General features: G+C 42.3%; 2 protein-coding genes across 6 annotated transcripts in view; one reads left to right on the top strand and one right to left on the bottom strand.

Moving 5' to 3' along the window:
• LOC130291324 (histone deacetylase 6-like) overlaps positions 1-14,451 on the bottom strand; it is a 48,297-nt gene extending 33,846 nt beyond the window's left edge. The window contains exons 1-3 of one of the 2 annotated variants that reach the window (XM_056539978.1): positions 14,222-14,451; positions 3,869-3,981; positions 3,453-3,578 (exon numbers count right to left, since the gene is read on the bottom strand). In XM_056539978.1, the coding sequence (XP_056395953.1) occupies positions 3,453-3,578; positions 3,869-3,940 (198 nt within the window). In that variant the 5' untranslated portion in view covers positions 3,941-3,981; positions 14,222-14,451. Of the gene's footprint in view, positions 1-3,452; positions 3,579-3,868; positions 3,982-7,763; positions 7,876-14,221 lie in introns of those variants that run through there. The other variant, XM_056539980.1, reaches the window with a different exon arrangement.
• The window catches only part of LOC130291329 (chemokine-like protein TAFA-1), a 97,133-nt gene continuing 94,649 nt past the window's right edge, over positions 12,789-15,272 (top strand). For all 4 annotated transcript variants that reach the window (XR_008847884.1, XR_008847885.1, XM_056539989.1 and 1 more), the window contains exon 1: positions 12,789-12,867. The gene's annotated coding sequence lies outside the window, so the exon portion shown is untranslated. The remainder of the gene's footprint in view (positions 12,868-15,272) is intronic.

Below are 15,272 nucleotides of genomic sequence, written 5' to 3'. Positions count from 1 at the left end.
CACCGGATCTGCCTACAGGATGCGGCAAGATGACCTACCCCACCGCACAGTGCACAGACCTGCACGGTACAAGCTGCGCTAAAGTGGGTGGGGCTGCCACATCTGTGACAGACCTTGGGCTGCCCCTGGTAGAAAACTTGGATTCTGTCTCTCCCAAGAAAAGCAGCTGATGGGATGTGGGCAACAGTGCTCCCCGAACGCTTCAGTTTGACGGAAAACGTCCAGGCCCCAGACCAGATCCCATGTTCGTCATAGTTCTTTTTTGGCATGTCCGTCACATCCCCATATCTGCTGAGCCAGGTCATGATGTCATAGCAAGATAGTGACTCGTTACGTGTCAATACGGTCACTTTCTTGGCCAGATTCTGACGGGATATCGCCTTTACGGCGAAATCCCGCCAGCCGGGCTCACTCTTCACCACCTCATAGTTCGACCAGAAGAGTTCCAAACCCTCCGGCCGAACGAAGCTGATGTCAAATTCGGAAGTACCGTAGGGGTGGATCAGGGCAAAGATGTCACTTGCCCTGAATTCCATCCGGAGGAGGAGCTCAACCACCTTACCCCGGGGCGGACACGCATCTTCGCCCCTCCACACCAAACGGACCACATTCCTACGGCCACTTTCCTGCCCGGATGTCGGGAGGGACCAGACCACCTCCCCGTTTTGTTCTCGGAAGGCGCCTAAGCCGTGTCTTTCTATCCAAAAAGACAGGTCAACCTCACCCCTCCCCTCTACATGGATTGACCTGTCTCCCCTACGTAGAGCCTCCAGGAGGCGCTGTTGCAAGTGACCCCCAGAGCCAGATGGAGATGGGGATCCCCCTGATCCCCCGGCAGTGACTCTGGCATAGCTTCTGGGAGAAGCAGCCACTACCGGGGGGGCAGTCGAACCAGGACCTGACCCAGATCCCAAACCAGGACCCTTGTTCTTAGCTGAGGTGTCAGTCAAACCTCTCTCTGGCATTCCACTACCACTCCTCACCTGCATTCCACTTGCACCCCTCTCTTGCACTCCACTTGTACCCCTCTCTTGCACTCCACTTGTACCCCTCTCTTGCACTCCACTTGTACCCCTCTCTTGCACTCCACTTGCACCCCTCTCTTGCACTCCACTTGCACCCCTCTCTTGCACTCCACTTGCACCCCTCTCTTGCACCTCTCTCTTGCACCCCACTTGCACACCCCTCATCCACACTGCTACTACAACTCCTCCCATGCGCACTTCCATAACTCACACTCTGGACATTACCATTTTTCCACACATTTTTGCTCTCACTTTCACTCTTGCTTACACTCTGTATATTACAGGCTGGGCTGGCTGGGTCTTTTGCATTATGTATAAGGGTCGCCGGTTTCAGGACTAAGGTTGCATTTCCAGTCTTCTGGGGTGCAGACACAGGCTCCGCCTCTGATATGGATGGCACCGCCCCCTCACACGAAGTCATGGATTTTGGCAGGAGCTGTCCCTCCGGACGCACTCCTGCCCCGCCTACTGCAGCTGACGTGCAGGGAACCTCCCCCTTTACAGGTGAGTGCCCCGCAGCGCCAGAAACGGTACCAACCGCACATAGGGGACCGCCCCCTGAACCACCAAGGTCTGGTGCCCGGACACTCCCCCCCCTCACAGGGGAGTGCCCTGCAGCGCCAGGACTTGTACCGCTCACTTCAACCCGGGGACCGCCCCCTGAACGGGAGAAACTGCCGCCATTTTCTGGTGCCTGGACACCCTCCCCCCTCACAGGAGGGTGCCCTTTTTTTTCTATAGCACCCGCGGCCATTTTGGGTGCACTACTGTATCCCCCATGCTGGCCCCGCTCCACTACAGAAACGGGGTCTGGCAGATTGGGGGACCCAGCACCCTGAGCTGACTTCTCAGCCAACCCAGGCTGCTGGAAAGAAGAAAATACAAATTTCACTCCCTGTGCCTTCTTCCTCTTCTTGCCCTTCACTTTCTTCCTCTTCCCCTTCTCTTCTGGGCCCAAATCATCACCAAAAGTGAAGTTCTCCAGACGGGTGGGGGACTCCTGCATAACAATCGCACGCAGGAGACCCCCATCTGCCGATCTGCTGCCATCCTCATCATCCTCACTGGAGGGAGGTAAGGCCACCTGAGCCGGGTTTATGTAGTCCATACTGAGGGTAAGTGGGGGGTCTGGGGTAACAGTGGTGGTGGTACAAACAGAACCCGTGTCCATATCCCCCTCACTCACATCCCCCTCCTCACCTTCCTCCATCTCCTCCTCCTCCTCACTCTCATCTTGGTGACTTTCTTTTTCTGCACCTCTGGAGACCCCCTTTTTGGGGAACCTCTCTTCATTAAGTATCTTCTCACTGAAGAAGCCGGCTCCAGCCACAATGTCCGCTCTCAGCTGCACAATCTCCTCCACCTCTTTCTTTAGTGCTCTCACCTTTGCAGTGAACGCTGCTCTCTTGCCCTTGGCTGCTGTATCCGCCTGGTAAGTTGTGAACTTTATGTCTTCTCTTAGACCTCGTAGCTGTTTCCCAAGCTGTTCATATTGGGCCATCTTTGCCTGGATTCTAGATCCGAAAGTCTCCAGGGATTCCCTTGGCCCCTTGACCCCCCATTGCTGGGGTTCTGAGGAGCCTGAGGTAGAAGCCTTCACTCCACTCCTCTGCCTGGATGAGCTTCTTTTCCCAGAGGAACTTTTGCTGGAAGCCTTGCAGCTCCCAGCTGAGGATGGGGGAGGGGGCCCCACATGGCGATGGGCCCTGGTGGATCGTCTCACCCCATCCTGGCTGCTGGCCGTCACATTTTCCTTTGCACCCACCGCCGGCCGGGTACGGGGAGTGCAAGATGAAGCCTCCTGGGGCTCCATAGCAGGAAAACCCTCTACCCAGGTATCTGCCACACACCTGGGGAGGGGTGGATGGAAATCACTGCTTCACTGGAAGAGTCTGGAAGTAACAGGAGCTCAGACACACCCAACCTATCTCCAGAGCTGTACTCACTATTCTGCTGGTGAGGTCACTGTGTACATACATTACATTACTTATCCTGTACTGATCCTGAGTTATATCCTGTATTATACTCCAGAGCTGTACTCACTATTCTGCTGGTGAGGTCACTGTGTACATACATTACATTACTTATCCTGTATTATACTCCAGAGCTGCACTCACTATTCTGCCGGTGAGGTCACTGTGTACATACATTACATTACTTATCCTGTATTATACTCCAGAGCTGCACTCACTATTCTGCTGGTGAGGTCACTGTGTACATACATTACTTATCCTGTACTGATCCTGAGTTATATCCTGTATTATACTCCAGAGCTGTACTCACTATTCTGCTGGTGAGGTCACTGTGTACATACATTACATTACTTATTCTGTATTATACTCCAGAGCTGCACTCACTATTCTGCTGGTGAGGTCACTCTGTACATACATTACATTATACGGTCACTTTAAGAGATTTAGGTCTCACCAGTCCATCCAGCTGGTGAGAAATGTCCCTCTCGGGGGTTTTCCGTATGCGGTGGCCCCTCTTCTTCACTTCCTGGAGGCTGGGGCCCCCCTGAGGTGACGGCTGTCCCTTCTTTCCAGGCTTTTTCTATAATAACAGAGAATACAGCTTTGAGTCAAGTGTAATCTAATGACTGTTCTGTGGGTAAGGGTCCGCAGGGTCTACTAGGAGTGGTCTCCAAACGGTGGCCTTCAAGATTTGGCAAAACTACAACTCCCAGCATGCCCGGACAGCCAACGGCTGTCCGGGCATGCTGGGGGTTGTAGTTTTGAAACATCTGGAGGGCCACAGTTTGGAGCTCAAGGTATGCAACTCAACCATACGGCACATTACGTTACAGCTCGGGCCCACAGTATATATCGGGGCACCGGACCTACCGTGGTGGGGAGTCCAGGGGAGACCCCTCTTCCTCTACCTCCGGGGGACCTGCGATCTTGAGGGGAGGACATTGTGTGGTCTGGAGGGTCTCACTTCTGTGGTCATGCAGGAGCTGGAAGAAAATAACAAGTTTGTACGGATCAGCTGGTAGAAGGAATCCTCCTCATCAGCCGATCCAACCGGTGAACCGTAAAACCGTAATAACTCAACATAAACAGGGTCAGCGCTAAAGCAAGACACAGATATAATAGCTGTCCCCCCTTATATTATGTATCAGGACGGAGCTGTCCCCCCTTATATTATGTATCAGGACAGAGCTGTCCCCCTTATATTATGTATCAGGACAGAGCTGTCCCCCTTATGTTATGTATCAGGACAGAGCTGTCCCCCCTTATATTATGTATCAGGACAGAGCTGTCCCCCCTTATATTATGTATCAGGACGGAGCTGTACCCCCTTATATTATGTATCAGGACGGAGCTGTCCCCCCTTATATTATGTATCAGGACAGAGCTGTCCCCCCTTATATTATGTATCGGGCAGAGATTGTCCCCCCTTATATTATGTATCAGGACAGAGCTGTCCCCCCTTATATTATGTATCAGGACAGAGCTGTCCCCCCTTATATTATGTATCAGGACAGAGCTGTCCCCCCCTTATATTATGTATCAGGACAGAGCTGTCCCCCCTTATATTATATATCAGGACAGAGCTGTCCCCCCTTATATTATATATCAGGACAGAGCTGTCCCCCCTTATATTATGTATCAGGACAGAGCTGTCCCCCCTTATATTATGTATCAGGACAGAGCTGTCCCCCCTTATCTTATGTATCAGGACAGAGCTGTCCCCCCTTATCTTATGTATCAGGACAGAGCTGTACCCCCTTATATTATGTATCAGGACAGAGCTGTCCCCCCTTATATTATGTATCAGGACAGAGCTGTCCCCCCTTATATTATGTATCAGGACAGAGCTGTCCCCCCTTATATTATGTATCAGAACGGAGCTGTACCCCCTTATATTATGTATCAGGACGGAGCTGTCCCCCCTTATCTTATGTATCAGGACAGAGCTGTCCCCCCTTATATTATGTATCAGGACAGAGCTGTCCCCCCTTATATTATGTATCAGGACAGAGCTGTCCCCCCTTATATTATGTATCAGGACAGAGCTGTCCCCCCCTTATATTATGTATCAGGACAGAGCTGTCCCCCCTTATCTTATGTATCAGGACAGAGCTGTCCCCCCTTATATTATGTATCAGAACGGAGCTGTACCCCCTTATATTATGTATCAGGACGGAGCTGTCCCCCCTTATCTTATGTATCAGGACAGAGCTGTCCCCCCTTATATTATGTATCAGGACAGAGCTGTCCCCCCTTATATTATGTATCAGGACAGAGCTGTCCCCCCTTATATTATGTATCAGGACAGAGCTGTCCCCTTATATTATGTATCAGGACAGAGCTGTCCCCCCCTTATATTATGTATCAGGATAGAGCTGTCCCCCTTATATTATGTATCAGGACAGAGCTGTCCCCCTTATATTATGTATCAGGACAGAGCTGTCCCCCCTTATATTATGTATCAGGACGGAGCTGTCCCCCCTTATATTATGTATCAGGACGGAGCTGTCCCCCCTTATATTATGTATCAGGACAGAGCTGTCCCCCCTTATATTATGTATCAGGACGGAGCTGTCCCCCCTCATATTATGTATCAGAACGGAGCTGTCCCCCTCATATTATGTATCAGGACAGAGCTGTCCCCCCTTATATTATGTATCAGGACAGAGCTGTCCCCCCTTATATTATGTATCAGGACAGAGCTGTCCCCCCTTATATTATGGATCAGGACAGAGCTGTCCCCCTTATATTATGTATCAGGACAGAGCTGTCCCCTTATATTATGTATCAGGACGGAGCTGTCCCCCCTTATATTATGTATCAGGACAGAGCTGTCTCCCCTTATATTATGTATCAGGACAGAGCTGTCCCCCTTATATTATGTATCAGGACAGAGCTGTCCCCCCTTATATTATGTATCAGGACAGAGCTGTCCCCCTTATGTATCAGGACGGAGCTGTCCCCCCTTATATTATGTATCAGGACAGAGCTGTCCCCCCATATATTATGTATCAGGACAGAGCTGTCCCCCTTATATTATGTATCAGGACAGAGCTGTCCCCCTTATATTATGTATCAGGACAGAGCTGTCCCCCTTATATTATGTATCAGGACAGAGCTGTCCCCCCTTATGTATCAGGACAGAGCTGACCCCCTTATGTATCAGGACAGAGCTGTCCCCCCTTATGTATCAGGACAGAGCTGTCCCCCCTTATATTAAGTATCAGGACGGAGCTGTCCCCCTTATATTATGTATCAGGACAGAGCTGTCCCCCCTTATATTATGTATCAGGACAGAGCTGTCCCCCTTATATTATGTATCAGGACAGAGCTGTCCCCCTTATATTATGTATCAGGACAGAGCTGACCCCCTTATTTATCAGGACAGAGCTGTCCCCCCTTATGTATCAGGACAGAGCTGTCCCCCCTTATGTATCAGGACAGAGCTGTTCCCCCTTATATTATGTATCAGGACGGAGCTGTCCCCCTTATATTATGTATCAGGACAGAGCTTTCCCCCCTTATATTAAGTATCAGGACGGAGCTGTCCCCCCTTATATTATGTATCAGGACAGAGCTGTCCCCCCTTATATTATGTATCAGGACGGAGCTGTCCCCCCTTATATTATGTATCAGGACGGAGCTGTCCCCCCTTATATTATGTATCAGGACGGAGCTGTCCCCCCTTATATTATGTATCAGGACGGAGCTGTCCCCCCTTATATTATGTATCAGCACAGAGCTGTCCCCCCTTATATTATGTATCAGGACAGAGCTGTCCCCCCTTATATTATGTATCAGGACGGAGCTGTCCCCCCTTATATTATGTATCAGGACAGAGCTGTCCCCCTTATATTATGTATCAGGACAGAGCTGTCCCCCCTTATATTATGTATCAGGACGGAGCTGTCCCCCCTTATATTATGTATCATGACAGAGCTGTCCCCCCTTATATTATGTATCAGGACGGAGCTGTCCCCCCTTATATTATGTATCAGGACAGAGCTGTCCCCCCTTATATTATGTATCAGGACAGAGCTGCCCCCCTTATATTATGTATCAGGATAGAGCTGTCCCCCCTTATATTATGTATCGAGCAGAGATTGTCCCCCCTTATATTATGTATCAGGACAGAGCTGTCCCCTTATATTATGTATCAGGACAGAGCTGTCTCCCCCTTATATTATGTATCAGGACAGAGCTGTCCCCCCCCCCTTATATTATGTATCAGGACAGAGCTGTCTCCCCCTTATATTATGTATCAGGACAGAGCTGTCCCCCCCTTATATTATGTATCAGGACAGAGCTGTCCCCTTATATTATGTATCAGGACAGAGCTGTCCCCCCCTTATATTATGTATCAGGACAGAGCTGTCCCCCCCTTATATTATGTATCAGGACAGAGCTGTCCCCCCCTTATATTATGTATCAGGACAGAGCTGTCCCCCCCTTATATTATGTATCAGGACAGAGCTGTCCCCCCCTTATATTATGTATCAGGACAGAGCTGTCCCCCCTTATATTATGTATCAGGACAGAGCTGTCCCCCCCCCTTATATTATGTATCAGGACAGAGCTGTCCCCCCTTATATTTTGTATCAGGCAGAGATTGTCCCCACCCCCATATGCTGTAGTTATCGGTGTCTGCCGATAGGGGGCAGAGCAGCACCCTACACATGGCGCAGTGTCGGGCTGCCCCCAGTATACGCCGCTGCCGCCCTCCTCCTCCCCCTGCATTCTCCGCCACCGCCGCGAAACCACTAACCGATATTTTCAAGCCCTCCGCTCTCGGTTGATGACGTCACTTCCAGACCATGTGATGCAGACACCGCCCACCCCGTGCTGCGCTGACGTCACGGAGAGTTGACAACTCCCAAACATTCTTCATACCGGTCACAGTATCCGCTACGTATTATAAGATATTATATATACCCTATTATATATACCCTGTATATTATAGTATCTCCTGTGTATTATAAGATATTATATATACCCTATTATATATACCCTGTATATTATATTATCTCCTGTGTATTATAAGATATTATATATACCCTATTATATATACCCTGTATATTATATTATCTCCTGTGTATTATAAGACATTATATACCCTATTATATATACCCTGTATATTATATTATCTCCTGTGTATTATAAGATATTATATATACCCTATTATATATACCCTGTATATTATATTATCTCCTGTGTATTATAAGATATTATACCCTGTATATTATAGTATCTCCTGTGTATGATAAGATATTATATATACCCTGTATATTATATTATCTCCTGTGTATTATAAGACATTATATACCCTATTATATATACCCTGTATATTATATTATCTCCTGTGTATTATAAGATATTATATATACCCTATTATATATACCCTGTATATTATATTATCTCCTGTGTATTATAAGATATTATATATACCCTATTATATATACCCTGTATATTATATTATCTCCTGTGTATTATAAGATATTATACCCTGTATATTATAGTATCTCCTGTGTATTATAAGATATTATATATACACTATTATATATACCCTGTATATTATATTATCTCCTGTGTATTATAAGATATTATACCCTGTATATTATAGTATCTCCTGTGTATTATAAGATATTATATATACCCTGTATATTATATTATCTCCTGTGTATTAGAAGACATTATATATACCCTATTATATATACCCTGTATATTATATTATCTCCTGTGTATTATAAGATATTATATATACCCTATTATATATACACTGTATATTATATTATCTCCTGTGTATTATAAGATATTATATATACCCTATTATATATACCCTGTATATTATATTATCTCCTGTGTATTATAAGATATTATACCCTGTATATTATAGTATCTCCTGTGTATTATAAGATATTATATATACCCTATTATATATACCCTGTATATTATATTATCTCCTATGTATTATAAGATATTATATATACCCTATTATATATACCCTGTATATTATATTATCTCCTGTGTATTAGAAGACATTATATATACCCTATTATATATACCCTGTATATTATAGTATCTCCTGTGTATTATAAGATATTATATATACCCTATTATATATACCCTGTATATTATATTATCTCTTGTGTATTATAAGATATTATATATACCCTATTATATATACCCTGTATATTATATTATCTCCTATGTATTATAACATATTATATATACCCTATTATATATACCCTGTATATTATATTATCTCCTATGTATTATAACATATTATACCCTGTATATTATATTATCTCCTGTGTATTATAAGATATTATATATACCCTATTATATATACCCTGTATATTATATTATCTCCTATGTATTATAAGATATTATTATATATACCCTTTATATTATATTATCTCCTGTGTATTATAAGATATTATATATACCCTGTATATTATATTATCTCCTATGTATTATAAGATATTATATATACCCTATTATATATACCCTGTATATTATATTATCTCCTGTGTATTATAAGATATTATATATACCCTGTATATTATATTATCTCCTGTGTATTGTAAGATATTATATATACCCTATTATATATACCCTGTATATTATATTATCTCCTGTGTATTATAAGATATTATATATACCCTGTATATTATATAATCTCCTGTGTATTATAAGATATTATACCCTGTATATTATATTATCTCCTATGTATTATAAGATATTATATATACCCTATTATATATACCCTGTATATTATATTATCTCCTGTGTATTATAAGATATTATATATACTCTATTATATATACCCTGTATATTATATTATCTCCTGTGTATTATAAGATATTATATATACCCTATTATATATACCCTGTATATTGTATTATCGTCTGTGTATTATAAGATATTATATATACCCTATTATATATACCCTGTATATTATATTATCTCCTTTGTATTATAAGATATTATATATACCCCATTATATATACCCTGTATATTATATTATCTCCTATGTATTATAAGATATTATATTATATATACCCTGTATATTATATTATCTCCTATGTATTGTAAGATATTATTTATACACTATTATATATACCCTGTATATTATATTATCTCCTATGTATTATAAGATATTATATATACACTATTATATATACCCTGTATATTATATTATCTCCTGTGTATTATAACATATTATATATACCCTATTATATATACCCTGTATATTATATTATCTCCTGTGTATTATAACATATTATACCCTGTATATTATATTATCTCCTGTGTATTATAAGATATTATACCCTGTATATTATATTGTCTCCTGTGTATTATAAGATATTATATATTATATATACCCTGTATATTATATTATCTCCTGTGTATTATAAGATATTATACCCTGTATATTATATTATTTCCTGTTTATTATAAGATATTATATATACCCTGTATATTATATTATCTCCTGTTTATTATAAGATATTATATACCCTATTATATATACCCTTTATATTATTTTATCTTCTATGTATTATAAGATATTATCTCCTGTGTATGATAAGATATTATACCCTGTATATTATATCATCTCCTGTGTATTATAACATATTATACCCTGTATATTATATTATCTCCTATGTATAACATATTATACCCTGTATATTATTTTGTTTATAATGCTGGTCTGGACAGTTCTTAAAATGGACAGAGATGTCAGCAGAGAGCACTGTGGTCATGATGTCAGCAGAGAGCTCTGTGTTCCAAAAAGAAAATAATTTCCTCTGTAGTATTCAGCAGCTAATAAGTACTGGAAGGGTAAAGATTATTTAATAGAAGCAATTTACAAGTTTTCCACCGGAGTACCGCTTTAAACCAGGAAGAGGATTGCAGTGCAGCAATGAAGACCGTAAAATGCTGAGTCTGCGAAGGTGCTAGGATGTAAGCCAAAGGACAGGTATGTCAGACATATCCGCACTCACCGCCAGGTTAGCGACTTAAAGCTCCTACATAGAGACGCTGGTGGACCGGGGTAACAGGGTAGCGTGGGCACTCAGAGGCAATTAGCAGCAATTTCACGCAGTATGTGCTTCTTCCGGCCTCGAAGAGGCCGGAAGAAGCACATACTGCGTGAAATTGCCGGTAAATGCCTCTGAGTGCCCACGCTACCCCGGTCCACCAGCGTCTCTATGTAGGAGCTTCGAGTCGCTAACCTGGCGGTGAGTGCGGATATTTCCTTGGTTCTCGTTTGCAATATATATATGTGTGTGTATATGTATATATGTGTATATGTATATATATATATATATAAAACTGTGTATATGTATATATGTGTATATGTATATATATAACTGTGTATATTTATATATGTGTATATGTATATATATAAATGTGTATATAAATATATGTATATATATATATATATATATATATATATATATATGTGTGTGCATATGTATATATATATATATATATATATATATATATATATATATATATATATATTTATATACTCACTAACTTAGGGATAGTCTAGAAAGATTGAAAAACATAAAAACCGATACAGTATATTTTAATAAAACAGACTAAAACATGAGAAAACATACTACCTTACGTCTGTCAGATCCGATTTTTAGACATTTTGGATTAGACTTGTTACCATCTGATTTTAGGCCGTCTTTTTCAACAATATGAGATGTGAATGCAGTCTCAAAAGTTTTTATCTGTCAAGGTCTGAGTGTTGAGACCCCGACCAATCAGTAAAATGAGCGTGGAGAGAACCGCGCTGCTGTGCTCTTCCCTCCCCTCTCTGTGTCTGTGTGAGGCCGGGTTCACACCACATTTTTACAATACAGTTTCCCGTATCAGGTTTTTGATGAAAAAAGGATTCCTAAAAACAGGACTAAACTGTATCAAAACGTGTGTACAAATTTCAACCCGTATACAGTTAAAAACCGTATATGGTTTGCAAAATGATGTCCGGTTGTAACCGTTTTGTAAGAAAAAAACGTATACGTTTTTAACTTTTCACTCCATTTTGAATAAAGTTTCACTTGTTTGATTGAAATTCCAAGAAAAAAAACCTGTGCAAAGTCAAAAACCGTATGGTGAAAACCTGATGGAACTGTATGCACATACAGTTCTGTACGGTTCCTATTGACTCCCATTTAAAAAAAAAAAAAAAAAAAAATATATATATATATATATATATATATATATATATATACACGGTTTAATACAGTTTTTCACCCGGACCAAAAAATGTAGTAGGCTACAGTTTTGGGTACAGGAAAAAAAAAACTGATGAAACTGTACAGGATGCAAAACGGACACAACCTGATGCATCTTTTGGCATAAGGTTTTCAATACGGTTCCGTACGGTTTTCACATTGAAGACGTATACGGGAACTGTACTGCAAAAACGTGGTGTGAACGCAGCCTGAGCAGGACAGTGCCAAAGAGTTACATTATGAGTCCATCACCGTCACGTTATGGCGGCCATAAAAGAGCTATCCAGAGGTGATTATTTCCAAAAAACAGCACCACACCTGTCCTCAGGTCGTGTGTGGTATTGCAGCTCAGTTTCATTAAAGTAAATAGAGTACAGTCAAGGGGACAGGAGCGGCGCTGTTCTCTTTTGGAAAAAAAAAAATCACAATGAACACATAATAGGCCAAGATGATCAATCTGCCTGAAACCAAAACTATCTGGCGTTACTATAGCAACCAATCACAGCTCAGCCCGCACAGCTATATGAGGGAAAATGAAAGCTGAGCTGGGATTGGTTGCTATGGGCAACACCAGACAGAGGCAGATTGAGACACCAGGGCCTTAGTATTAGGGTAGGCAAAACCTTACCGAATTATTCATACCGCCTGCTGAGCTGGAGTATCTAAGCCTATCATGTGTGATACTGTCTGGTGTATCTAAGCCAGTGTTTCTCTATCAGGGTGCCTCCAGCTGTTGCAAATCTACAACTCCCAGCATGCTCGGACAGCCGAAGGGAAACACTGATTTCAGTCTATCATGTGTGATACTGTCTGCTGAGCTGATTTATCTAAGCTTATCATGTGTAGCTGATGTATCTAAGCTTATCATGTGTGATACGATCTGCTGAGCTGCTGTATCTAAGCCTATCATGTGTGATACTGTTTGCTGAGCTGATATATCTAAGCTTATGTTTGATACTGTTTGCTGAGCTGCTGTATCTAAGCCTATCATGTGTGATACTGTCTGCTGAGCTGCTGTATCTAAGCCTATCATGTGTGATAATGTCTGCTGAGCCGATGTATCTAAGCCTATCATGTGTGATACTGTGCTGAGCTGCTGTATCTAAGCCTATCATGTGTGATACTGTGCTGAGCTGCTGTATCTAAGCCTATCATGTGTGATACTGTCTACTAAGCCGCTGTATCTAAGCCTATCATGCGTGATACAGTCTGCTGAGCTGATGTATCTAAGCCTATCATGTGTGATACTGTCTACTAAGCTGCTGTATCTAAGCCTATCATGCGTGATACAGTCTGCTGAGCTGATGTATCTAAGCCTATCATGTGTGATACTATCTGCTGAGCTGCTGTATCTAAGCCTATCATGTGTGATACTGTCTGCTGAGCTGCTGTATCTAAGCCTATCATGTGTGATACTGTCTGATGCTGCTGTATCTAAGCCTATCATGTTTGATACTATCTGCTGAGCTGCTGTATCTAAGCCTATCATGTGTGATACTGTGCTGAGCTGATGTATCTAAGCCTATCATGTGTGATACTGTCTGCTGAGCTACTGTATCTAAGCCTATAATGTGTGATACTATCTGCTGTATCTAAGCCTATCATGTGTGATACTATCTGCTGTATCCAAGCATATGATGTGTGATACTGTCTGTTGAGCTGATGTATCTAAGCCTATCATGTGTGATACTGTTTGCTGAGCTGATGTATCTAAGCCTACCATGTGTGATACTGTCTGCTGAGCTGCTGTATCCAAGCCTATCATGTGTGATACTGTCTGCTGAGCTGATGTATCTAAGCCTATCATGTGTGATACTGGGCTGAGCTGATGTATCTAAGCCTATCATGTGTGATACTGGGCTGAGCTCATGTATCTAAGCCTATCATGTGTGATACTGTCTGGTGTTTCTGAGCCTATTGACTATATTAAAGCGCCGGGGATACGAGCGGTAAGTAACATTCTCACCTTGATGCGTTGTGCAGGAACAAAAACCACAGCAGCCGACCCTCACCCCTCACCGAGAAAAGATATTCGAGGAGAATGGCCTCCTTATTCACTGCCAGTGATGTATCTAAGCACTCACTTTTCCGTGGCGTGGATCTCCACCCAGACAGCGTGGGGAATTATACCCAAAATACCACGATAGCAGCGCAAGAAGTGCGCAGATCCACTTCATTACATGACAATGCCTTCTGTATACTTCCCTCTATTGTAGGATTTTGGGTATACCTCCCCCTGCTGTATGAGAGGAGAACTACACCACAGAAAAGTCAGCAATATCTGTTATTGGGTTGTGAACAAGGCAGCAATTCTGTCCCAACTTCTTAAGCCATTTATAAGTGATACTGTCTGCTAAACTGCTGTATCTAAGCCTATCATGTGTGATACTGTCTGCTAAACTGCTGTATCTAAGCCTATCATGTGTGATACTTCTGCTAAACTGCTGTATCTAAGCCTATCATGTGTGATACTGTCTACTAAACTGCTGTATCTAAGCCTATCATGTGTGATACTTCTGCTAAACTGCTGTATCTAAGCCTATCATGTATGATACTGTCTGCTAAACTGCTGTATCTAAGCCTATCATGTGTGATACTGTCTGCTAAACTGCTGTATCTAAGCCTATCATGTGTGATACTGTCTACTAAACTGCTGTATCTAAGCCTATCATGTGTGATACTTCTGCTAAACTGCTGTATCTAAGCCTATCATGTATGATACTGTCTGCTAAACTGCTGTATCTAAGCCTATCATGTGTGATACTTCTGCTAAACTGCTGTATCTAAGCCTATCATGTGTGATACTGTCTACTAAACTTCTGTATCTAAGCCTATCATGTGTGATACTTCTGCTAAACTGCTGTATCTAAGTATGATACTGTCTCCTGAGGTGGTGTATCATGTGTGATTCTGTGTTGCTGAGCCCGTGTATCTAAGCCTATCATGTGTGATACTGTCTGCTGAGCTGATATATTTAAGGATATTATTTGTGATACTGCAGGCAGAGCCAGTGTATC

Source organism: Hyla sarda, chromosome 9, assembly GCF_029499605.1.
Source record: "Hyla sarda isolate aHylSar1 chromosome 9, aHylSar1.hap1, whole genome shotgun sequence".
Taxonomy (NCBI): Eukaryota; Metazoa; Chordata; class Amphibia; order Anura; family Hylidae; genus Hyla; species Hyla sarda.
Note: the sequence above shows the minus strand (reverse complement) of the source record. Positions and strands in the feature narration are given on the sequence as shown.